General features: G+C 45.2%; 1 protein-coding gene across 1 annotated transcript; it reads right to left on the bottom strand.

Moving 5' to 3' along the window:
• Window positions 1-1938: 1938 nt before the first annotated feature.
• On the bottom strand, window positions 1939-25157 carry LOC109907541 (ETS domain-containing transcription factor ERF-like). Its single transcript, XM_031793636.1, has 5 exons — window positions 24448-25157; window positions 10163-10397; window positions 8078-8190; window positions 6234-7120; window positions 1939-6134 (listed from the first exon to the last, which is right to left on the bottom strand). Exons 1-5 carry the CDS (start codon window positions 24467-24469, stop codon window positions 5574-5576), a joined length of 1818 nt encoding a protein of 605 aa, XP_031649496.1. The 5' UTR covers window positions 24470-25157; the 3' UTR covers window positions 1939-5573.
• Between the last annotated feature and the right edge of the window lie 995 nt (window positions 25158-26152).

Raw genomic sequence — 26152 nt, 5'->3', positions numbered from 1 at the left:
TCTCAAACAGAAAATCTATTTTGATTTGTTTAAGACTTTTTTTTGGTCACTACACAATTCCATGTGTTATTTCATAGTTGATGTCTTCACTATTATTCTACAATGTAGAAAATTGAAAAATAAAGCAAAACCCTTGAACAAGTAGATGTTCTTAAACCTTTGACAGGTAGTGTATGTAGATGAGATTTCTGTATTTCATTTCAAATAAATCTGCTAACGTTTCTAAAAACACATTTTCACTTTGACATTATGGGGGTATTGTGTGTAGAATTCAGGCTGTAACATGTAGAATAAGTCAAGGGTTCTGAAAACTTCTGAAGGCACTTGTAAATGACTTGTTCCAGTCATACTTTGCAATGGCTGTCACGAGAGTAATTTGCGAGAGATGGCCATTGTCGGTTGTTCAGGAGAAAAATGTACTTAAAGTTACATCTGCACAAACCTCAACATGAAGACACAACATTATTGTTAACGGAGTTGTGAAGCTAGCTTAACAGCATAAATATTTGATTCAATTTAAATTGACTGATTTCCTTATAGGAACCGTAACTCAGTAAAATCTTAGAAAGTTGTTTTGTTTTTGTTTAGTGTATATGAATATTAGGCCCTAATCTATGGATTTCACATGGCTGGGAATAGAGGCATGTTGGTCAACCACCCTAATTAAAATTAAAATAAATGTATCCATTCACTATCTGGTGTGACCATTTGCCTCTTCAATGGCTGTGTGAAACTGCTGGATATTGAAAACATGGTCAATGGATGACATGTCTTGAGAGTATGCAAGCCATGGAAGATCTAGGACATTTTCAACTTTCAGGAATTGTGTACAGATACTTGCGACATGGGGCGTGCATCCTCATCATCATGCTGGAACAGGTGGTGATCGCAGCAGATGAATGGTATGCCAATGGGCCTCAGGATCTCGTCACAGTATCTCTGTGCATTCAAATTGCTATCGATAAAACGCAATTGTGTTAGTTGTCCTTAGCTTATGCCTGTCCATAATATAACACCACCATGAAGCACATCCGCAAACCTCTCGCCCACACGATGCCATACATGCTGTCTGCCATCTGCCTGGTACAGTTGAAACCGGGACTCAGCCGTGGAGAGCACACGTCTCAAGCATGCCAGTGGCCATCGAAGGTGAGCATTTGCCCACTGAAGTCAGTTATGACGCCGAACTGCAGTCAGGTCAAGACCCTGGTGAGGACAACGAGCATGCAGATGAGCTTCCCCGAGACAGTTGAAATTCTTCAGTTGAACAAACCCACAGTTTCATCACTTGTCCGGGTGCCTGGTCTTAAGATGATCCTGCAGGTGAAGACTGATTTGGAGGCCCTGGGCTGGCGTGGTTACACATGGTCTGTGGTTGTGAGGGCGGTTGGACGTACTGCCACATTCTCAAAAACAACGTTGGAGGCGGCTTGTGGTAGAGAAATGAACATTCAATTCTCTGGCAACAGCTCTGGTGGACATTCCTGCAGTCAGCATGCCAATTGCATGCTCCCTCAACTTGAGATATATGTGGCATTGCGTTGTGTGACAAAAGTGCACATTTTAGAGTGGCCTTTTATTGTCCCTAGCACAATGTGCACCTGTGTAATGATCATGCTGTTTAATCAGCTTCTTGATACTCCAGCCACCTAACAGGTGTGGCATATCTTGGCAAAGGAGAAATGCTCACTAACAGGGATTTAAATGAATTAGTGCACAACATTTGAGATAAATAAGCTTTTTGTGCATATGGACAACTTCTGGGATCTTTTATTTCAGCTCCTGAAACATGGGACCAACACTTTACATGTTGTGTTTATATTTTTGTTCAGTCTATATCTATGACTAACACATTCACAGGTACAAAGGCATTGCCCTGGACTAACTACTGTAATAAACCTCATGTGTAAGTCCTCTATTAAAAAACACAGACACTTGTCAATTTTTACCTGTTTTAATGAACCCTGATTACAATTGAATTACAAATAAGGGGTGAAAAATACAAGAGAAACAGAAGGTACGCTTCGTCAAGGCATGGAGTCACATCTCTCAGTTTGAGTGTTAAATAACCGCTGAGAAGAGTGAACGAAGAGAGAGAGGGAGGATAGAGGGAGAGAGATGGTCACCTTTCAAATAATACAATATCTTTTTCCTCACAGAGTCCTCCCAAAAGTGAAAAATAATATATATACACAAGACCAAAAAAGATATTTCAAAACGAAGGTAATATGATAGGATTATGTGAGCCCCTCTTTTCCATGTGTCCACAATTACAAATACAACCAGCTTAGTTGAAGTTATAACTACTATTTTAGTTCAGATAAGTGTAAGATGGAGGAGTTGTCATTGTCTGGAAAATACGTACTGAAAAATAAAACACTAAACCCATGAGAGATTCAAATAGCCATGGAAAAGAGGTAGGCCCAGAGTACAAAATAATCAAATAGTAAATCATGTTAATAATAATAATAATAATAATAATAAATGACAGTAATAATATATTTTGAAAAATAAACAGCAATGATGATATTGAGGGAAAAGTATCAACATAGTATGAAAAAAAAATTGTGATTTAATTTTTCTTTCTAAGCAACAATTAAGGCAGCTGTCAGTTACAATGCAAGGTGGGACAAAAGACTAGCTGGGTGGCTAAAGGCATCAGCATGCTTCTGTTTGACTGGTCCCGAACCGAATGACTGTGTTCGCAAAACTCCCTTAAAAGACATTCGCTTGAAAAACAAGAAAAAAAAGCGGCAATAGTACGGTTTGTCCATTTTGAGACGCCGTAGCCAGTATACACTTCCTCAAAATAGTCAGAATAACTCAAGAAATATGTAATTAATTGAAGTTTTTGCAAAGAAGATCTTAGTCGCGCAATTTTAAACCTAACTAAGTGGGTGCAGTATTTCTAAACAAAAAAAATGTGCATGAAAATGAGTCGTCTCTCCTTGAATGACAACTAAGACTTTATTGAAGAATCCCTACTGTTGACCAATCACCGAAGGGGCATAGACTTCAGCTACTGACGTCGGTTTCCTTCGAGAAAAAATATAATGTGCCCAAACAGCCGAAAAAACCTTACCGAAGTCCAAAATGTAACAAAATGTTAGCATAATATATCCACGAACTCTTCTGAACGGTTTCTGCTGGGAAGCATGCGGACGCCTTAAGGCAACACCAACAGCTGCTTAGACACCCACTCACGCCACACTAGCGCTATGAACAAACTCTGGGCACGTCTTATTTTGGCCTGGATCTTGTTGTGTTACCCAGCTGGAGGGGCCTATACGCAGTAGATGGCACCTGCAAAGCGTCTTCTCAGATTACGGGAAGTCACTCTCCGAGGTTTTGTGATGTCATTTCCTGCTTGGGCGGTGGTGGTTTCTCTGGTTAAGCGTCTACAAAGCCAGAGGGACTAGTATGGGGGTGGGAAATCATGTCGCTAGTGATGTCACCTTCCTTTTACTCTAGGTTAGCCGCATTTACGCATTTCCACCCCTCTCAGCAGACCAGGTCTACCTCACATGTGTACACACAGGTGGTGGAGTGTTGCTGATGCATTCTCCTAGTATAGTTCATGGTCCAAGACAAAAGGCGGGTTCAGTAGACCTCAAAAGGCTCCTAGTCCCTGTGTTCCCAGGAGCATTTGGGGTGTCGAGAAGGGGTGAGCCTGGTCGTAAAAGCTGAGGTTCAGGGTCCAAGATCTAACATTTCTCCATTATTTGTTCATTTACAGTCCCTTTACACTCACCATCCTTCATCCCCTAAACAGAATACTTGTTTTTCCATTACAAACAGAACCGTGTTCTGATTCCTCCTGCACAAGGACCCTTTTGAATGCAGTTCCACAGTCAAGAGGGGCAAGGAGAGAAGAGGGCTCCCTCATATATGCCCAACATATAGTTACCATTACAATTCCTGATTCATATCAAATTATACATTTTTTTGAAATATAACATTTGTATTTAATATATTCAAATAAAATATGTGTAGTATTGGTTTAAGTTATTCAGCATCTGTTTCTTAAATGGTATAAAACAAATAAGGCAAAGTGGCAATCAGTGTATGTGGTCTGTTCCCACGCCACACCAACTCATTTCAGTACGGTATGCTCTTGAGGCTTCTACAGAAGTATGTGTGTGTGTGTGTGTTTGTGGGGAGGTACCATGTGAGTTAACAATGAGATTTTTTTTTACGTGAGTGTGAACGTCAGGGAACAACATTGTGTCTGTGTGTGGGAGAGTGTGAGCACATTATTTGGCAGGGGTAATTCCTTTAAGTCACCTGTCAGTTAAAAAAAAAAAGGCACAATCTCAATTTGTCCGGTTTGTTCATTAAAACGGGCAAAGTTCAAATGTCACTAAAAAGGCTTTGTGAAGTTGCCTGATATCACCTCGGTACTCGCATTCATGGTATACTTTCTTGGGGAGGGAGGGGGAAATCTATTAATTTCAGTCTCGGTTCAAGAACATTGTATATACAGAGGTACGTCTAACCCTCCGTTCACTGCAAATGCCCCACCGCATCTCCCCAAATACAGTCTTTTTTTTTTTTTTTTTTGGAGGCACCCTCTATGGGAGAAACAGGAGCGGCTTAAATGAGGGGAAAGGAGGAGACCTTTAAGATAATATTTCAACACCATTCCAAGCGCGGACTAACTACCCATTTCCTCGATCCGCTCTTCTTATAAGATTGTGCAAAAGTCTTGTAGGGTCCCCAAAAGCTGTCCATTAAGGCCTGGTTGGGTACTGCATTGTTGCCATGGTAGGTGTCAAACAACACTTGAGTGACAGGAAGGCCATAAGAGAGGGGGTCTCCAGTCAGTCCATCCACGTCCTCTATAGATCTGCACGCCATTATGGTTTTTGTCCCTACGCTCAAGTCTGCGGAGAGACGATTATCAAAGAGCGTCTGGTGAAAAGGAGGGCTCACTCAGACACAAATTCAGTCTTAAGTCAGTCCTTGTCGAAGAGGTCTTGATTACATACGCGGACAAGGTGGCCTCTGTTTTGAATCCTGAGATCCCTTCCCAGTCATAAAAGGTGATGGAACAGTTGACAAGAGTTGGTAGGAGGTCCCCGTCAAGACAAGCACTTCTGTAATCTCTTTTCAAGTCTGTTGAAGGTATTGTCGTGATGTCACCCCCCCCCCCAGTGTCAGCAATATTAAGGTCCTTCTGGGAGAGTGGGTCTGAAGGGACTCTTTCCCATCTGTTTTGATGCGACATAAAAGGCTAAGGAGCTAAGGGCGTTACTGGGAGGAGATGTTGAGGGGAGATGGAGGCACCTTAAGGCAGCGTACAGGTCTAAGGGATGGATCCTGGAACTAGGCCCTGAAGGGTCTTCTGTTTAGAGGGGATATCTAATGGCCAGCCTTAGTGTCTCAGTCACAGCATGTTGAGCTGTGTGTTAATGTTCACTATTAAATCAGTTCAAAATGAGAGTAAAAAAAGCCTTCCGCACAGGCACTTATGTATATGCGTAAGCTTGGTTATATGAGTGAGTGTGTATGTAGGTAAGGGCATGAGATCGTCTCTCTCTCTCTGTGTGTGTGTGTGTGTGTGTATCCCTGCCTCAACAGGCTCCGTGGTTCTCCAGAGACAGCTGGGCTGTGGCTCTCTGCAGCTCGGAGCTGGCCCTGCGCTGGGCCGGAGGAGCACCCAGACTCATGGACGGGCTTCTCCTTGGCCCCTCCTCATTCTCTGACTCCCTCCTTGCCGGCTCCTCCACCACCTCCTTCTCCGCCCGCACTTTCTTATCCTCGGCCTCCTCGCGCTCGCCATAGGCCTCCATCTTCTGGTCCTCGCTCCAGCGGCGTTTGAAGCGCAGCTTGAGGGGGATACAGAGGGTGCCGCCGGGGCTGATGGGAGGTCCCTGGCCTGGCTCGCTCTTGAGGCCTAGCAGGGAGGGAGTCAGAGGGCCCATGGGAGGGGCGGCGGGGGTCTTGAACACATCCTCATCCAGGTCATCAGCGGCGATGGCACCCAGGTTGGTAATGGTGGTAGGGGCGGTTCCGTTGGTGGGATGAGGGGGGGTGAAGACGTCGCCCTCGTAGTCGTCGAGCAGCTCGTCCTCCTCGCTGATGTCGGTCACCTCCACCTCCTCATCGGACTCGATGTCGGAGACGGGCTCCACCTAGACAACAAGAGACAACAGAGGAGTCATTCACACTCTTTTTACATTAAACTGGGGGTTAGTCAGGCGAACCTTGATTCTGGTTAGTGATTGGCTCACCTTGATTTTGGGAGGGCCCACTGAGGAGGAGTTAGAGAGCAGCCCTAAAGCAGCGTAGGAGGAGCCTAGGCTGGAGGAGGACCCACCGGTAGAGGAGGTGGTGCAGTCCCTCTGTTTACGCCCCAGCGGAGGCGGCTGCAGCTTGAACTTGAAGGGCGAGGGGTGCTGCTCCTCCCCTTGATGGTGGTGCAGCGAATGGGAGTGGGGCATGGGCGGGGCATGGTGGTGGGCTGTTATGGGCTTCTCAGGGGCGGCAGAGGGCCTGTGGGGCTGGGGGACCACGATGTTGGGGTAGTGGAAGAAGGCTCTGGGGCTGAGGTGGTAGTTGTAGACACTCTGGTGGTGGGCCTGCAGGTAGCGCTTCATGTCGTCCGGGTTGAAGGAGAAGTGGGAGCCAAGCATGGGGCTGAGGGAGGGGGACGGGGTGTATGGCAGGTGGGAGCCAGGGGTCATGGACAGGGCTGGGGACAGGGTGGACCCCAGGAGGCCCCCAGGGCCCGGCAGTGGGGACACAGGGAACGGAGACATGGGGTCACCGTGGACCCTGTGGCCGGGCGGGGGACGGCCTAGCCCGCCGGGTCCCCCGTAGGCACGAAACAGCGAGTCATGGGAGAGGCGCGGGTGAAGGAGGCCGCGGAATGCCCGTTCGGGGCCCACGCCGCCACGATCTTCACCCCCCACGCCTTCCTCCAGCTCAGAATTGGTGGAGGTGCCATCGCTGCAGTCGGAGACAGAGCCGCGGCCCATACGGCGGGCCACGCTGCTGAACATGCCCGGGCTGCGCAGGTCCTCATTGGGGGAGAGCACCTCGGACGGGGTGGAGGGGGGGAAGCGGAAGTGGCTGCCCCCGGTCGGCACGGGAGGGGCGCTCTGGGGGACTCCCCTACCTGGAGACAGAGAACAGGACAAGTGAGTTAGAGGGTAGGAATGAAACAGAGAGCGAGAGACAGAGAGCGAGCAGTTAGTGTGAGGCAATGGGTGACAGAAGGAGAATCAGAGTCAAAGTGAAACCAAGTCAGAGAAAGCAGGTGAGTGAGAGTAAAAGTTACTGTACAAAGAATCACAGACCGAGACAGAGAGAGAAAACCCACTGCTCACGTGTTACATTCCCCTTTTCTGCCCTGCGATACCAAATTGTGGCGCACAACAAGTTCTTGGCATCCTCGCCCATGCCAAAATTAAATATTGGAAAGTCACTCTTTTTGCCATCACAAACACGAGTCAGGTAGCTCCATTTTCCTAAAACCGCTGAGTGAGTTAACGTCGGAGAGGCATGGGTGTGTGTGACCACTATGTCAAAACATGTCAAAACCCAGACCACATCACATATGGAGTATAATAAAAACTCCATGCAAAAAGCTATGTCACGTGGTATCAGGCTTCAAGTGTGCCCTATTTACACTGTGTGGCTGTGATTACTGCCCCAGGGCCTTAAAAAGAGGAAACACTTGGTATGAAGCACATAAACAAATATGCAATATGCAAACATCACTCCACTACATAAACCTGATGGGAGATGGAAGAGTATTTTAAGCATTTAGTCCACGTCATTACCTGTCAGTCATTGTAGCCGCTTCCACAACAAAATGGTGCCAGTACGTGTTAGGCTCTCAGGCACATTAGGGCTCTGTATTGGCGTAGCTAGCCTTTAAAACTGGACAGATACAGAATCAAATCTCCCAACGATCAGACGTCAGTAAATGCATATGAGGACTTTGTGGAAGTGCTTTAAGACTTGCAAATGATGGACATTTACAACGTATTAATCTATAGTATCTTTAAAAAACTGTGCCAGTGATGGTCTCCCGGTGGATTTTCAACCAGACTAGAGACAGAGTACTGACCAGAGCCCATGTCGATGAAGGGGTAGTTGACCAGCACCAGCTTGTTGAAGTTGAACTTGTAGGTGAACCTCTTCCCTTTGGTCTTGTGGAGGATTCTCTTGTTGTAGTAATATCTGCGGGGTCAAGGTTTACACGGTTACTCGCTATTTGTTCAATTTGCACGGTTAAATAAGGATGAAATACATTCGATGGCACACAAAGACACCACATTGTGGTCCTACTGAGTGTTATACACAGAACCCCCCCCCAAAAAAAAGACATGCAGTATCTATTACTATGTAATTGTATTACAATGTAATTGTATTGCTATTTATCTAAGGCAAGAGTTTCCAACCCTGTTTCCTAGAGAGTTACCCTCCTCCAACCACAGTTGTAACCAACCCCGTTCAGCTTATCAACCAGACGACTGCAATCAGGTGGGCTCGATGAGGGTTGGAGTGAAAACCTACAGGACGGTAGCTCTCCAGCAACGGGGTTGGAGGGCCCTGATCTAAGGGTATCATTAGGTGTGGTAACCATGACAATACAAAACGTAATGAGCGCACACACACACACAGGAGAATAGTAGGATATGTTTCACCTCAATGAGACAAACCTTTCCAAACAATGGCCAAATGAACACGCAGGGACTCAGTCTAAGGACTTCAGTTGCACTAGGAGTGGAAGGAAGTCCTCAGCCATTGTGGCCGGTGAACCAAAGGTAGCTAGCTCTGGCTCGTCTCACTGCTGAACCTCTCGCGCCGGCACAGTGAGGACTCAATGGATGAAGGGCCTCTCCCGATTGCAGCGGCTACCACTATGACTAGAGGGCTCCCACCTACACACGCTAAATGGCAGTAATAGTAGGAGGCTTCCTAGTGCTTACTTTGATATAGATGTGAAGTGGAGACAGGTTTGGACTGGAACGTAAATGTTCACAGGCGCAGAGAGAGAGAGCACTTGAACACGTGGGGGAAAGGCCAGGAAGACAGACAGACAGACACACACACACACACACGTGATACGGTGAATGACTTTACTGGAGTTGACACACGCAAGCAAGTACACACACACACACACACACACACAAACGCAAGCAGAGAGAGCTGGGAGAAACATGCGGACACACAAGGGCTCAAGCTTGCTCTACGGTGCTTTGAAGAACAATTGAACTCACTTCAAACAAAGAGCTAACGTTACTACTGCCTCTATGACACAGCTTTAAAGTACATTCTAAACACTAGCCCAAGCAGCCCCTAATCCAATCCTAAACCCTAATGAGGGAAGAACATTGAAGTAATTGAAACATGGCAGAATTTAAAGTTTTATGAGTTTTATGACAGAAGAAAGTACCATAGACGTTAGGTCAGACCGGTCGAGGAGACTGGTACACCATAGAAACAAACCGACAAGGCGCAGATGGGATGGAGGAGGACTGGCAGAGAAAGCAGCTGTGACGAGTTATTGGTAGGATGAGCACTATCTGACCCACACCAACCTACGACATGAAGGTGACGCTGACAAGCCAGTGTGTGGCAGCCAGAGATATACGTGTGGTGTGTGTGTGTGTGTGAAATTGAGTGAGCGAAAAAAAAGAGAGCGAGAACAGACTGCGGACTAAATAAAAGCTCTCGGCTTCCCACGTGTGCTCTGCAGCGTGTGTTTCTAAAGACAAGGTTGTCTAAATGAGCGGTCTCGTTAAAACGAGGGACCTTGACGTACATCCGAGATCAACAAGTCGTGATGAACTGCGCTCCCACTTTCTCCTCTGTTCTCCTCCCTTTCTCTTTGAAAAACAAACAGGGGGGGGGGGGGGGGAGCCACTCCAGAGCACTCATTGTTCTGGCCCGTCTTAAATCAGCTAAAAACAGTCTTCTAATAACAGCTATTAGTTGAGTCCGGTGCGTTAGAGCTAGGCTGGAGTAAAAGGTTAAACACACTGTAGCCCACTATGACTACAGATTCCCCCACTTCAGGTCTGTATTTACATAGGTTTGTTACACTTAGATTAAATCTATTTTGCAAGAGAGACCCATTTACTTCATTTCTTCATCCTACAATACCCAGAATCCCTAAGTCGAGTCGATAGTTGTTCCCCTTTCTTACCTAAGCGCTCTGCTCAGCTTGTCGTAGTTCATCTGCGGTTTGCACTTGCGGGCGCCCCACAGTCGGGCCACCTCTTCGGGGTCCTTGATGACAAACTCTCCGTAGTCGCCCTGCCAAGCGATGACTTCATGGTACTCCTCCTTCCGCAGCAGCTCCAGGATGAAGCACCAGAGCTGAATCTGTCGCGAGCCGGGGCTCGACTCGGGTTTGTAGGCCCAGTCGGGGAAGGCAAACCCTGGGGAGGGGGGAGGAGGGGAAAGGGGGTTATATGGGGGTGTAGTGTTCAAATGCTGGGGATGATGGAGCGAAGAACAGAGGCAACAGGGAAAGGCTGGTAGTGGAGAGTCGACAAAGGGTTTGTGAGTCGTGGGTTTGATCTCCAGGTGACAGATCACATGTAGATTATTGCCCAAGCCACCTTGGATAAAAAGAGTCTTACAGAGCTGTACTGGGGGTACAGTGTTCAAAAACCAAAAAAGTGTTTTTGGGGGCGGGTAACTTTGTTTGAGTTTAAAATCCAAGCTGTACAGGCCTGGTGCTTTCGTATCAGTTCCATGTTTATCATTAATTAAAACGGCCTTGAGTATGAAGACAAAATAAAAGCTATAACGAGCATTAGACACACGTGAGAACACGGAGCACAAGTATGTGTTTTAGAGATGTAGGTTGTGCTTAAAGACTCAACACCACTTCAACACAAGGCCAGGCAGAGACATAAACAACAACCCCCCCCCCCCCCCCCCCCCCCCCCCCACACACACACACACACACACACAAACACACCTCATTAGGACCAGATGTGCTCTAGGAAGCAGGCCGAGAAATCACCCTCGGAGAAACACATGGGCACAGCGCAACAGATAAAACCCCACCACGGCGTACATACCAGAGGCATTTATGTTATAATAGAAAACAGAAGGACATCATATCTAGAATACTAGAGTAAACACTGAGATAAGAACACAAACAGCAATACCGACAACTGGTACACTATTGCCCCATTGAACCACCTGTTGAGACAAAGTCCACAATTGTCACTATAAACCTTCATTCCAGGTCAAATGCTGCTGCACCAGAGGGACTTCGACGCCCTTTGTCACACAAAAAAATAAAAATAAACTCTTTGTATGAAGGAAGGAAGATTCGATTTTGCAAGTGGCCCAGATAAAAGCCTATGACACGTGACTCACACAAAGTAATTGGATAGGGATAACAGGCTAAACCGTTGAACTACTTCAATTGTCTCGTCTGAATTGGACAGAACAGTGAATGGTTCTGATGGCAAGCCGACGCTTCACAGCTCCTAAAGCATAAGCGTATAATTCCCACAACGACGACAAGAGTGGCCAGATCAATGGCGCCACTTTAGCGTCTGTGCCACTTGGGCAGATGCTGGGAAGCTGGTGGCAAAGCACATGTAAAGCCCGGCAGGAGCAGATAAAATGAGAGTGAGTGAGCAAATTGAACAAACACACAAACACACACACACACACACACACACACATGTTCAGAAAAGGTAAAGTGGGTGCATGCGTGGGAGAAGAGTGCTCACACATACAAATAGCAGCAATGCCCACAGAGTGCGTCAGTGCTGACTCATGGCCTCTTCTTGTTTGTCATTCAGTTTTCACATGGAGCGCGCCTTTCCCCTCCGCGCTGCCATCCCTTTCTTTCCCTCGCTCCCTCTGACACCATTGCTTAGCAACAGGACATTTTAGCTCTATAAATAAAACACCAGAAAACACACTGAACATAAAACTGTAATTCAATTAAAAAAAGGTATCTAAAGTTCAGAGTGTTTGGGGGGGGGGGGGGGGGCAAAGAGGTAAAAGACAAAATGAGCGAGGGAGGACCGAGAGAAGGAGGCATCACAGGAAAAGAGAACTTGTCATCTGTGGTTTCACTGATGAAAGGTCGCGGTCCTGCTCTGCTGTCCCTTAGCCGACATTCACTGTCGTGTCCGTCACATACTACAAATCTCTTAACTCAAATCACTGACACTCACAACGCTGCTCCTCTCTAGACAGATGCGGGCACACACACAGCCATTACAAGCCCATCTTCTGCTCTGCTGTGCTCACTACCAGTGGTCCTGGTGGGACTGCTGCTGATCCTGCGGGTGACAGTAACTATGACAGGAATTACACACGGATAAACACAACCCTGGTTACGCGCCATAATAACACACATCACTTCCCATGTGCGGTGTGCTGATACCTGGGAGAGTCATGTAGCGGGGCCACAATGATCCGACGAACATCAGGTGTATGAGGTCAGTAAGAAGAAACAGTTGTCCAACCATTTCCCCCGGGTCTCTAAAGGAAATAACTGAAGGAGTAGGGACAAAAAAAAGTGTATTTTTATGGTTACCACAAGAGTGTGAGACCATTATTCGAGGCACCCGAATTTCCCTTCCAACAGAAATATACGATCTCTAAACGAGAACCATTTTCATACGAAGATTTCAATACGGCTACTTGATGTTAGCAGCCGTATGACGTCATGTGTTTATAATAGTAGCTTTAAATAACAGATAGTCATCTCGTGCATTGTCCTGAACGCCTGCTGGTCTGAGACCAGGGGCTCCATCGCCTCTTTCACCCTGTTCCCTCCATCAATCCCCCCCCATTTTCCCTCCCTTCCTCCTATTCTTTGCTGGCTCTATATTTAGCTGGAGGAAAAGGTCAGCCTCCGTCTGCTAGTGACGGCTGCCTGGACACAGAGGGAGGTAGGAGGGGGCACGGTCTTGTTCTCTGAGTGAGTAGTCCATCACCACTGGACTACCCTCCATTGAACTTCAATGCCACGGTGCATTGAGAGGGCGAACACACACAAATAAAAAAAAACAAGGTAAGCGCTAAAAAGTATTGTAGCTAAAAGAAGGTGGATGCTAACATTGACTCATGCTAGCCTGAAGGCTAATAGCTCACTATCCTAAAGACATTGCCATCAACACCAACTCATGAAAGGTTGCTAGATCGAATCCCAGAGCAGACAAGGTAAATCTGTCGTTCTGCCCCTGAACAAGGCAGTTAACCCACTGTTCCTAGGCTGTCATTGTAAATAAGAATTTGTTCTTAAACTGACTTGCCTAGTTAAATAAAATGGAAAAATGTCAGAGTCCAGGGGGCGAAGCATTAATAGTGAGACAAGGAGGGGCAACTTAAAAACCCAGGAAGAAGACAGAAAAAAACAGATGAAGTGTAGGAGGGGCTAAGGACCCAGGTAGGAAAAACACCCCGATGTAGATGAGAGGCCAGTCAGAGCTACAGGTGCACCACATGAACTTTCACCTCTCTCCTGATTCTAGAAGTCAACTGTTACGTAAGAGAGAGAGAGAGAGTGGAGGCATGAAAAACTCAAATCAGCACAGAGTACCGTGAAAGAGACTAGAAGAGAGATCGGAAAATCTCTCCCTGGCTCTTAAGTACATTACATATATTTTTTTTTTAAAGGCATATTAGGCTGTGTGGCCTTTCCAAAGATATAAGGCGCAAAGGGAATAAGCTATACATTGGTTGTGTTTGCTGTGTGCGATTGGCCCCCTATGCACTAAGCTCTGGGATGTTTATGCATCCAGCAGCCACCATGCAGGTGCACCAGACCCCAAGCAATGTAGCAGCCCAAAACAAAAAAAGACAGGGCTGTGTGTTGTTGTCATGGCAGTACCGTCACAAAGACGCGACTCAACCACACGGCAGACCCTCGATATGTTACCTTCATCTTTACATCAACAATTGCCAATGTCAACGCCACCGAGATGAAATCAAGTTGGAGCATGACGGTGCTTGGACAGTCATAGGGGCTGGACTGCGACAGTGTAATGGATCCCGGGGCGCGACGGCCAACTCTGCCCAGACAGAAACCAGACGCGTCTTGGAGAGTTCCGTGTAGTGCAAGCTGTGATTAAAATAAAAAAAATCAGCCTTAGATGGTTAGACAGGGCGCGTGTTTGCGCCAATTTTCCTGCTATGTGAGGACTGTCGAGTATGAGTGCAGGCCTTGTCCCGTGCAGAGAGGACACAGAGCCAGTGTTTATGAGCACGCCTGTGCAGGCCCTCAACGCTCAGCAATAGATCCCTGGGACAGACATCCTAAATACTAGTCTTGGAAACCTGAGGTTAGGAAATGGAGTTGATCTCCATAATAAACTTGATTTGTGCGTATATTATTAGCAACTAATACAACACTCATAATTCACTATAAAGTATTTGTTATAATCTTTGGTAAACCTCAACCAATTTGAAGACTTGAGTAGGAATTGCTTGACCCTTAACACTAGAAACGCTAAAGGAGTCATTTGGACTTTAAAAAATGTATTACTCTGGCATTTGTAAAGTCATGCCCCCTTCAGTCCTTTCATTTTCCTAAATACGTCTATATAACACACGGTCATTGTTAGAATCTTAATATCACAAACAGAACTAGAGTTACAACCAGTTTTAGGATGCTTTTCCCGTTGCCCCTCCTCCTCCCAACAATAGGGCCTGCTCCCCTTCTCCTGGAAGTTGAAGACACCTGCCAAGTTGTCGAAACGGAACCAAAACTACATTTCACACGTAACAGATTAAATAAATGAAGTAAAGCATGATGGGGGGAAAGGGGGGAGAATAGGTAAGTTGAAGAGTGAGGAGAAGCGAACGATGTAAGCGAACGATGTAATTATGTAATCACTAATTGTGAATGAAGAACAGGCCATTCTATTGTATTGACCTACTCCACTTATAATCTCTAAAATGGTATGTACCCTATATCAGTCCACTGAATCGAAGCAGCCTTAACAGTATTCTCGGGAGTACACAGTGAGAGCGTGCGTCATTTACAATGGCAAGAAGACTAAGACAAATGGATGCAGATGCTCAGTTATAGAGGTGCTACAAAATCGAAATGAAAATGCTCAGAGGGTGGGGAAGAAACGAATCATGACATCCCTGATGATTATTCTTCTGATTCTGAGCCTCAGCCTGAACCGACACCACTGAGGTGGCGCGCGCAAAAACAGAACGATGCACACTGAGCAGGCCTCAAATTTCCTGGCGGCATCGCCCGACAAGGCCGTGGATGCAACTTTGTGTGGCCGCAAGGCCCCCTAAAAACAATTCCATGTCTTGTGGCCAAATTGGCCATTATGCCCTTGGCCTGAATATAATAATTATAATTCCCATTTCCTGGCTGCCAATCGTTGTGCTTCGAAGCTACCTCTCACTTACATTGAGCTCAGGTATCTCAATCCTTATAAGGCAATGCCATGAGAAGGACACGATTCTCGGGCATCGCAGCTCCGAAGTACAAGACAGACACATTGGGACGCACAAGCGCGCGTCTTTCTTGTCGAATTCCCGGGATGCATATTGATGTTAGAAGAACTGTCCACATTTACTTTTCCTCAGCCAACAAGATGAGTAACGGACAGCAAAAGGCCAAATAGCCTTGCCCCTAAAATCTCAAAATTCCGGGCCTGCCGAGCAGGTGCCCCCGCCACCGTCAAATGAAACGCCACCACCAGCTTTGGTTGTTTATGAGGCATGCTCCAACTGATGCTATTGCGTGAAGATCCTTTACTTGGCTGACAATAAATTGACTTTGTTTGACTGCTGCCATAATCAACACATTCATTATGATGCCATTTATTGCTTTTGTGCTGATTTTCAGTATTTATCAAGCACACTTGGCGCTTATAATGATGTTTAGGCTGAATGAGATTGTAATCATTTGACCACGTGTCAAATAGCACATTTCTTGGTGGCTGTTATTATATTTTTTTATAACAAAAAGCTCTTACTGCATTCCAACACATACGCTTTCTGTTTCATAGTTGTAACAATGGCACTGCACCAATAAAATGTATTTGACACTTTGTACAAAGCAGTCAAGGCAAAGGGTGTCTACTTTGAAGAATCTCAAATATATTTTGATTTCTTTAACACTTTTTTCGTTACTACATGATTCCATGTGTTATTTCATAGTTTTGATGTCTTCACTATTATTCAACAATGTATAAAATAGTAAAAAATAAAATAAAAACCCTTGAATGAGTAGGTGTATCCAAACTTCTGACAGGTTCTGTATATATTTATAAACTGGGTGGTTCGAGTCCTGAATGCTGATTGGCTGACAGCCGTGGCATACCACAGGTATGGCAAATCATTTATTTTTTTACTGCTCTAATTAGGTTGCTAACCATTTTATAATAGCAATAAGGCACGTCAGGGGTTTGTAGTATATGGCCAATATAGGATGGCCGCGATGCGTCGTGCCTAAGAACAGCCCGTAGCCATGGTATATCGACCTTATACCACACCCATCCATGCCTTATTGTTTAAATATATATAGCCTACAGTAACATACTAATGAAAATGCTATTGTGTTATTTAACTTTTTTATTTATTTTTAAATACAATATTGCCAAAGAACTTTAGAAACACAGGCAAATTATTATTTTTGCAATAGCATATATGAAATGTATTAATTACACTGTTAGAATGTTGTAAGTCAGAATGACTGCTCATTAATTTGAAGGGGGGGGGCCCTCGAGGGCCAGCGGTTCTAGTGTTAAGAGGATGGTAGAATAGCAACAACAACAAAAATCCACTTGAGAGGCATTTGCACATCCTTAATCTAAGCTTTATCATCCCATCGACCGTTAAGCCCGCTGTGAACCATGTGACTGAGTAGAGAGTAGAGGCAGTGACCTGAAGAAGACCTGGAAGTGATCAGAGGGGACATGGAGGGGTCGGTTGGGTGAGCCGGGCTTAGCGCAGGCTTTTCCCTCCATGCTCTGGGATGGTACTAACAGGGTAATGTGCAAGACCCCTGGACAAAATCAGGTCATGTCCAAGTGAGAGGACGACCATGTGTTGTCTAAATCCCCACTACTCCAGAGAGTAACTCTGCCTACGGAAAGTGGGGCATGCTGTTGAAAGAAGTCAGCTCTGATTGGCTTTTTCCTCATAGACAAGCATCCTTGCTGTGACTTGGAAATGAGTCTATCCAGAGGGCAGTGGTCTGAAAGTGGGTTCTGACTGGTCAGTCCAGACAGCCTCCCAGTGGGGTGGACCCAGATCGGCCCGTTCGCACAGCTGGTCCTTTCAGCCCCCTGTGGGTGACAGACAGAGTCAGTCGTCTGGGCCCAAGTCACTGGTGGTGGTACAGGGGCCTGGCTTCTGGTGCGGGATATTTGGTGGCAGACTAGGGATCACAAGCACTCTATGGGGAGAAATGCAAGTAAGTTCCACTGTCTTAACTCGTCGCTCATCTCAGTCTGTTATATCTTATCCCCTGCTCCCCTGTTATTTTGTCCTATAATTTGAGGCACACAGTTTATCTCCTGGCTGTCTTCAGATTCTTATTCTGCGAAGGAGGGAGGGGGGTGCAATAAAGTTCTCTTCTGAACTCAGGGGGATCCAGGCATAGCCGTGGGAAATGGGGGTGCTGAGGGTGCTGCACCCCCTGAAAAGATAAAATTGGAATAAAAATGAAATATTTTGTTTTTGTTTAGAAAGATCTCCCAAAAGTAGCGCACTGGGCCTTTACTAGTCCTGTATTAGAGGACCCATATAGCCGTCTGTAGGGCGGGCAAAGTTTTTCCCCCCTTGCACCCCTCCTCCCAAAGTCTGCAACAAAAAAAACGCAGCACCCCCACCCCCAAACATATTCCCGCGGCTATGCATCCAGGCAGCACAGATTAGAGGTCTGGCCTGTGCTCTGTTGGAGGCAGACAGGACTTTGGCCTCTGTAGACAGCAGCCGTGTCTGGCTTCTTCTAAGCCAATTCTGTCTCTTCGATTCGTCAGACGGCACACGCTACAAACTTCACTCAAAGACGTATGAAATCTCAGGTTTGTGAGTTCGCAAAAACACCAAGACTTGCAGGATGATGGGAGAGATTCTGGAAAAGTAACAGCAAACAGAGCAGGAGAAAGTGAGGGGGAGTGAGAAAGGTGACATGGAAGAGAGGACAAGGAGCTAACATTGAGACATTCAGAAAGTCGGTGAGAGAAAGATGAAGACGTAGGCCTAGACAGAGCAGAAGATCAAGGAAATGCAAGCGATAAAAAAATACGTGGTCAGGGTGGGTTAACGCAGTGGAAAGGGGGCTGGAAACGGGAGGAAGAATCAGAGAAACGGATAGATTGCCCAGTTTTACAAAGTTCTGTGTTGAGGTTAGGTCTCCAGACAGTCTTTACTTTCATTTCTCTCCACAACCACAGACAGCGGCTGACGACAACTTGGTGGCTCCAGCTGTGAGATTAGCGCACAGTCGACATCAGGGCTCCCTCCCCTAACCGACGGCTGTCACCACAGCCCAGAATAAACCACCAAACCAAGGGAACGAGATAAATCAGTCAGAACTGAAGCTGCCAATCTCTTCACTGATGGCTAATGCATCTTTAAATGTTCCATATTTCCATAGAGACAAAAAAAAGTCTTCATAGTCATTAGTGATAGTAGAGTAGTCATGGTGGCGGTACACTGTGCTTCCACTCAGACCTCTCATGATCTAGAACTAGCTTCAAATTGACTTGATACTAATACCCAAAAGATTAGGTTATATGGAAGCATTTTGCTGTAATTTATTTGCCGTGATCAATATCAGGGCATCATTAAGGATGTTTACACAAATCGGTCTCAGGCAGCCTGCATATAGGGGTAACTGTAATGTTATCATGTTGTAAAGTCCATGTTTCAGCAGAAACAAACTCAATGGCACCAAAGGCCGGCCGTCCCGTCTACAGTCAGCTGTCAATATCAGGGCATCATTAATGATGTTTACACAGATCGGTCTCAGGCAGCCTGCATACAGGCTTACTGTAATGTCTAACGTCGTCACGTTGTAGAGGCCATGTTTCAGCAGAAACAAACTCATTGGCACCGAAGTCCAGCCGTCCTGTCTTCAGTAAGCTGCTCGTTCCATCCACCTCCCCGGAAAAAAAATAAGTATTTTAATCTGACGAAGGTCTTCCCCCATAACCGCTGGTTACACGGTCATTGTGCCAGCCCTAAATGTAGGCTGTATACAAATCATACACTTCAGGAAAGCTACATGGTTTATTTTAGTGGGGCATGCAACACATCTACTTGTTTGTGATTGATGATAGGATGTATGCAAAAACAATGGGCCTGAGGTGGCCATTTTAACCATCTCGGGGGTTCACATTTTCCTAATTCGGTTAAATCCAAGTCCTATTGCATTAGCACTGGATCCTCCTCAGACTAAATTGGGTGCGTAGAAATATAAGAGGGAGCCAATGTGGCGTCACCACAAAGATGGCAACCAACATCAGCACTAGCGTGAGAATTGAGAGTGTGCTGCGTGTGTCTGTGTAGTGGGTCTGTGTATGTAATGCAACACAGACGTCAGCATTTTAACTGGTATGTGGGGGGTCCGGCCCCCGTAATAAACTGTTGTGTGAGAGTGTGTGTGTGTTCAGCATAGAACACATAAATGCAGAGTAAATCTTCATTACCCTGAGTCTAGCTCTTGTAAGTACAATCGGTCTGATAGAAGGGGGGGGGGGGTTCTCAGTCGAGTCAGGGAAAATGTGCCGCTTACTTAACTCTGAGCTGTGGTCTCTGGCTGTAAAGCTTACCAACTGGAGAGGAGACGGAGGGAGAAAACAGACATACTGAAGGAGTTTTAAACCTTCCCTGATAAGATGGAACCATTTGATGACTAACAGGAACAGGGCTGAGATTCCCTTCTGTTCTGTCACAGCCTGTAAACAGGCTTCCCCATTCAGCTTTCTCCTTCTTCACACCTTACCTGCTTTGATCTTGCTCTGGTGAAGAATCGGGTGCAAGTTGTCATGTTTTGAGTGAAGTAGCGTGAGAAAGGAGGGGTCCACACCGCAGCGTTCTCACCAGTTCAGCCTTCACACACGCCCATGTTCACGGAGATGCACTTTAGAATATCACAGAGTACACCACTAACACAAACATTAGTTTGAAGTAAAACACACTACCACACACTCATGTGGAAAAGCCAAAGCCGCAGGGATTCAGAGCGAGTTCTGACAGACACAGGCGAGACAAAACCTCAGGGTTCCCACCAAACCCAGGGCTGGAGCAGACAAAACACCCAGGCTGCTCCCCTCCGTCCACAAGCCACAGGACAGAGCAACCTGCACTTTTGACAGCTTGGCTAAACACTGGGACACAGATGGCCATGGGTGAATGACGTGATGTGTTAATATTTTGTCCAAACAGTACTTTTGCATTAAAAACATTTTACTAGAAAAACTGCATGTACAGATCTGTTAAACACCAAATATTATACTTTGTAACTGATATTTGTCAGACATTTTAGTCCCTTTGACACAGTGACTAACACAACCATACCATCTGATTAAGTGAAGCCCAACGGCATTGATGGTAACATTCCAGCTCAGAAGAGAAAAGTTAGCATATCTATGCTAAATATTCAATTCTGTATTTTAGATTAGGGGTTTGGTAATGATTTTGAAGATTTAAAAAAACCTTCTACATAATCTGTCCTTAAACCGTGTGTCATAGTACAGGCCAAAGTTGATCTTTCACTGATAAGGCCTGTTTGATTTAGACTAGACTTAAACCTTCGGAATGTCAGTTGAAGACCAAATGTCTAGATTTGAAAGCAAAAAAACAAACAGTCTGTTCAACAGATTTCAAATGGGGGAGAAAAGCACAAAACATAAGCATAAGAATTCATGTCATTCTAGAAAGATATGCTTATCATCGAGAGTAAAAATGGACCCAAGTTGACGTAAATTGGCTTGGTCACATCAAGCTCCTTCTTGGAGTTTGTGAAGAAGCCGGAACCTCTGCATCCTGTCAGGTGTTCACAGATAGAGGCCCTGACATGTTATCTGCTCAGCGGCCCGACAATTTTTTTGGTTCCACTTGGGCTAGCCTGGCGTTTCATCTACACTGCAGGAGCCTTTCAAGCGTGGAGCCGGGTGGGGGAGCAACCCTACTGTAGTAGTACAAATAGTCTACTGTATTCAGTGGGTAATGAACTATGGCACGTGCCTTTGTTTTACCTGGGCCTGGTGTGCTTTCTTTCCCTCACAATAGGGGTAATAACCAAAGCACATTTCCAGGAAGAAAAAAAATCTCTTCCCGTCATCACGGGTCAGAGTACAGAGTTCACTTGTGATCGTGCAGGTTTCCAATCTGACGACACCATCATAACCTGCTTATTAAAGGTTTTCAATAACATTGATCCATTACTTGGTCAGCTAGGCCTAGTCAACATGTTGGGAATATGCTGTTGAGAAAGCCTCTCTTTTATAGCCTAGGACAATTTCAGCCCACTATGCTTACTAATTTCCTTTCCTGACATTCATGTTGTGTAAATGCAGACAGGAACCATGTTGAATATTCCCACTGACAAACATGAGCACCCCCAGCAGTCACTTGCAGTGGCCTGTGCAGCCTAATTCCTCGTGGGGAAGACAACAAAAAGTGCCCGGCTACAGCTGTGACGTCGCACATGTGGCGGATTGTTGATATAATGAGTAACACAAGTGGAAAATTGGGAGCTAGCAGCCCAGACTGCTTGCATCCTGGTCGGATGCGGTGTGGAGTGTGACCCATAGAACTGGAATCCCAGTGCTGTTGACAGATGCCAAGGCACCTTTGAGCTGTTTCACCTGGGCCAGAGTCAGCCGGGAGCGTGCAATGTTCAGAATGGAACAGACAGATGTACTATAGGCCTATGCATTGGAGTTCAGTCTCTATCATGTGGATTCGAGAGCCATGTAAGCCTATGTGACATTCTATAATCTACAAGATAAATACGTGCCTGAATACCATTGCCTATTGAGAAACAAATTCATGCTAATGATATTTTCCTGGAATGTTGGCATCAGTCTCCATTACAATACTAATGAAGAGTAGCACAAAGTAACTCCCATACAGCATAACGATCCAGTTATTAGACAACAGAGTTGCTACACAAAGATGTGGGAGGACAGCGGCTTAGCCTACAAGATGGATTCCCGAGATGTGAAGCATTCGGGAACAAATTGAACCAATGAGTGCAGGTGAGTGAACGCCATGAAACTACTTAGGGACACTAAATCTGGGGGGGGGGGGGGGGGGAAAGAACTGCTCCTCCCACAATGTCTCTTTTCAGAGGAGTAAGAGATACCTGGATTCCTGCATGTTAGAGGATCCTGGGTGGGGTGCTGACTGAAGGCCCAAGGCCACAATACCATTTGGTGTATGAAAACAAAATCCCCATTTTACATTGACCCTTCGGCTTCCCAGTTCCCACATCCCGTATGTAGGATACCTCGCAACCGGTGTCCATACTCCTCAAAATATTGTGTAATATTTGCAGTGTGACAGGATGAGTTTGTGTTGTGGCAAACATAAAGCAATATCTCCTAGAATTCCAAATAGGCCTAATTTAAATCCCAACATTTTCTGGCTCATTAGACGCTACAGGACAACTCAGAAATGTGGGCGTTCTATTTATGGGAAAATAGTGTGTGATCAAGCATAAATGTTTTTTTGCGAGTGTGAGACCAACTGTAAGCCATGTCCCAAGTGAGAGGTGTAGCTCAAATGAGGTGGGGGAAAAGGTACACCCACATAGAGCCAACTCATATGGAAAACAGTCCCATACTCTAAATAAGTTATTTCATGTGTGGGTGTACCTGAGACTGGGGGGAGGGGAATGGAATAATCTGCTAATGGTTTAATGCATGTGAACATGATTTCGGCTGGCAATGCACTTATTTTTATTCAACCAGAGAGAGGGGAATCGATCTTGCCAACTAGACCTACTCAGAGTGTGATTGCGGAATGCAATTCCGGGCGTTCTTTATACTTCTATTGATGCCAACCATCGATAAACCCCACAGAAGAAGAAGAGATGAAACAGACAGGGGTGTCACCAGTAGCTAGCTAGGACACCGGTAGACAGTGTCATTCGACGAGCACTGCTTTCCCGTAGTTCTGTTAACATTACAGCGAGGGTAGGTGCTGGCAGCAAGTTCTAACGTTACTAAGTACACTGGTAACTAATTACTAGGACACCAGTAGACCCCCCTCCTATAAAAGTTGTGCCTGAGTTGGGACGGCAGGTAGCCTAGTGGTTAGAGCTTTGGGACAGTAACCGAAAGGTTGCTATTTCTAATCCCCGAGCTGACAATCTGTCATTCTTCCCCTGAACAAGGCAGTTAACCCACTGTTCCTAGGCCATCATTGTAAATAAGAATTTGCTCTTAACTAGTTAAATAAAAACAAATATGAATTCAACCTCATTCATTATATCCAGCACCATATCAGTGTCTACTACATATGTGAAAATTGCACGTGTATATGATGTGGTTTAAAAAGATCCAAAAAAAAATATGTTTCTCTGACATCACATTAAAGTTAAGAAAAAAGGTGATTTTCAAAACCTGCAACGTTTCTAGTCAGAGGGTGGGTATTTCTTTTCCCCACGTCATCGCGAATCTGTGTTTAACTTTTGATGTAATCGGCTAGAATTTGTTAGGTTTTTTACATTATATGTGTTTCTACAAAACGTAGAAATGTGCCGTTCACACATTATGTAGACATTGATTTTTTGCTGGAAATAATTAAATGACGTTGAAAAGCGGTGGTTAAATATCGAATGAGTGTCCTGGCATGCCCAACTAGCAACCCTGGTAAATAGTTAAGTAATGGAGAACTAAACAAATAAACAAACTGTTTATTAACAGGTCTGTGTCCGTTTGATAGCGTAAGCAGGGTTACGTTAGCTAACACTAAATGTTACTCGCCAGGAATGTCCATTTTGGGGGGAATTGGTTAGCTAGCTAGTCAAATGTGGAAGTTCGAGAGTTGGTTAGCTAACTAGCTGGAATAATAGCCAAGTTTATCAGACACCGATACAGTAAGCTGTTTGCTCACTAATACACAGTGGTGTGAGCAAATTATTTAGCGTGGTTATTTTACAAACTTTCCACGCCGAGTTAGCTAGCTCTGCTTGGACTCGAGTAGGAAATTGCGGCAATCAGCTAGCTAATTAGCCTAGCGCCCTAGCCTGTCTGGGTTTTTCAACGTCTCATTACGCAGAGTTCTTAAATCAGTAGTTATTTACGATAACCATTGGTCATTGCGATCACACAAGGGTACATCATTACAAGTTGATCATTTTGCCATTACCAACACAGTTGTGATTGTGTTGTTACGTGAAACAATAACAACCGCCAGTCGAGCGCCATAAAGTATCAAGCACTTCCAGTGGACAACAACAGGAACACAGAGTTCCATTCGGACAATAGTTGGTCCGCGAACATTATCGTAACTTACCCGTGTCCCCGGGGGTTTTCATGGTGACTCTGGTCAATTCAGAAAGTTTCCCGTTTGGTTGTTAGTTAGCGTGGTATTGGACACCCAGCCTTCGTTGTTCTTAACAAATTAAAATCGAAAAATTCCTCGCTGGCTTGAAAACTTTTCCGTTTCTAAGCTTAGCCTAAACCCCTCTGTTCTCATGCGCTCTAACCCCCCAGGCCCCCTACTGTTCCCTAGTTACTTCTGAGCTCCTAACTTTATTTTGTATTTTCTTTTTCACAAACCGTAGAGACGAATGCTGCTCTAGCTTGGTATAAACCCACTCGTCAGCACTGAATGGCGTTGAACTTTGAGTCCGTCGTGCTGATAGTGGGGGAATGCCTTGTAAGCACTGTTATAATTCTTTAGCTAATCAGTTTAGCCGCATTAAAATGTTGCAATGGTCGAATCTTCCACATCGTCATTGCAGCAGTCAAAACATCGCATGAAAAACTCTCAATCTGAGTATGGAACCACGTTTTTTTTTCTCTTTCTACAGACTTTTATTTTTCCACTCACTCCGTATTCTCAACCCCCAGCCCCCCCCTTCCTCTCTAGGGGTGTCGTGTTTCGCTCTCCCTACCACACGGGGCCGCCCACGCGGACCTGGGAAGGAGCTTACGCCTACTTGCCATTCGCCTGGTTGGCGTCACTACACCACACGGCGTTGCTGTGGAGACCCACCGCCGCCGGTAATGTTGATGTATCCCGTTTGCCGCGAATATGTAACCGCATCAAATCATAGTCAGTGGTTATTTGATACTCTTCCCACTTAGTTTACTGCAGGGTTGCCAGGTCTAGCTAAAATGTGTAGGCCAAAACATGCAAAAAAGGCCTAAGAACTAGCCAAAATGTTTCGCAGTAAGAGAGGAGCTGCCAATTTAGCCAAATCAATTATTTTTCCATAAAGTTATCGAGGGAATTATAAAGGAATCTCGATTTAACTTCTAACGACCTAAGAAGCTAAAATCGTTTTTTTTCTCCAGAAAAATACGAATTATTGCGAGCTAATGTGACTAATAAAGGAATTTGAATTTGTCGCAAGAGAAAAGATCATTCGAAATTTTTATGAGTGTTAGGCTATTTTCTGGCAATTTTGTCGTTATTACGTGGAGGATGTTAAAACCACAATCCGTTATAAATGGCATATTTACGAGATTGACTTGTCGTTTCAATAGGCATAGGCTAGGCCTACTGACTCAAATCTGGGTTTATGATTGTAATTAAATGTTGCCATGGTTTGGTTAGCGAGATGCAGGTAGTCTATAGCTCTTTTAGGCCTAATGCAGTTTACTTAGTTCAAATTGACAGACTAATTTATTCAACATGAACAGCGAGTCGATTTCGAGGTAAGAAGTGCTTCCTTTGCCCAATATAGCCATTTGGAACAGGCTAGGCTTGCATATGCTTGACAATGTGCTATTTGTTGTTGCCTATAGCCTAGTCCGACTGACTGTTACCTAATAAAAATGTATTTGAAATTATTTGATTTCTAACAACAGTTGATCAGCAATTGCGATAGTACTGTGATCATGATCACAATTGATAACTTCCAATTTCATTAACTAAACATGGCCATTAATAACTGCATTAATAAAACAGGGATACAACAATAAACTGAAGCTATATGCTATTTATTAAATCAGTTTGCCAGCTCTAGGTAGGCTAAACAAGTGGCACAAAT

Source organism: Oncorhynchus kisutch, linkage group LG17 (assembly GCF_002021735.2).
Source record: "Oncorhynchus kisutch isolate 150728-3 linkage group LG17, Okis_V2, whole genome shotgun sequence".
NCBI lineage: Eukaryota > Metazoa > Chordata > Actinopteri > Salmoniformes > Salmonidae > Oncorhynchus > Oncorhynchus kisutch.
The sequence above is the reverse complement of the archived record's forward strand: the minus strand, read 5'-3'. Positions and strand labels throughout refer to the sequence as shown.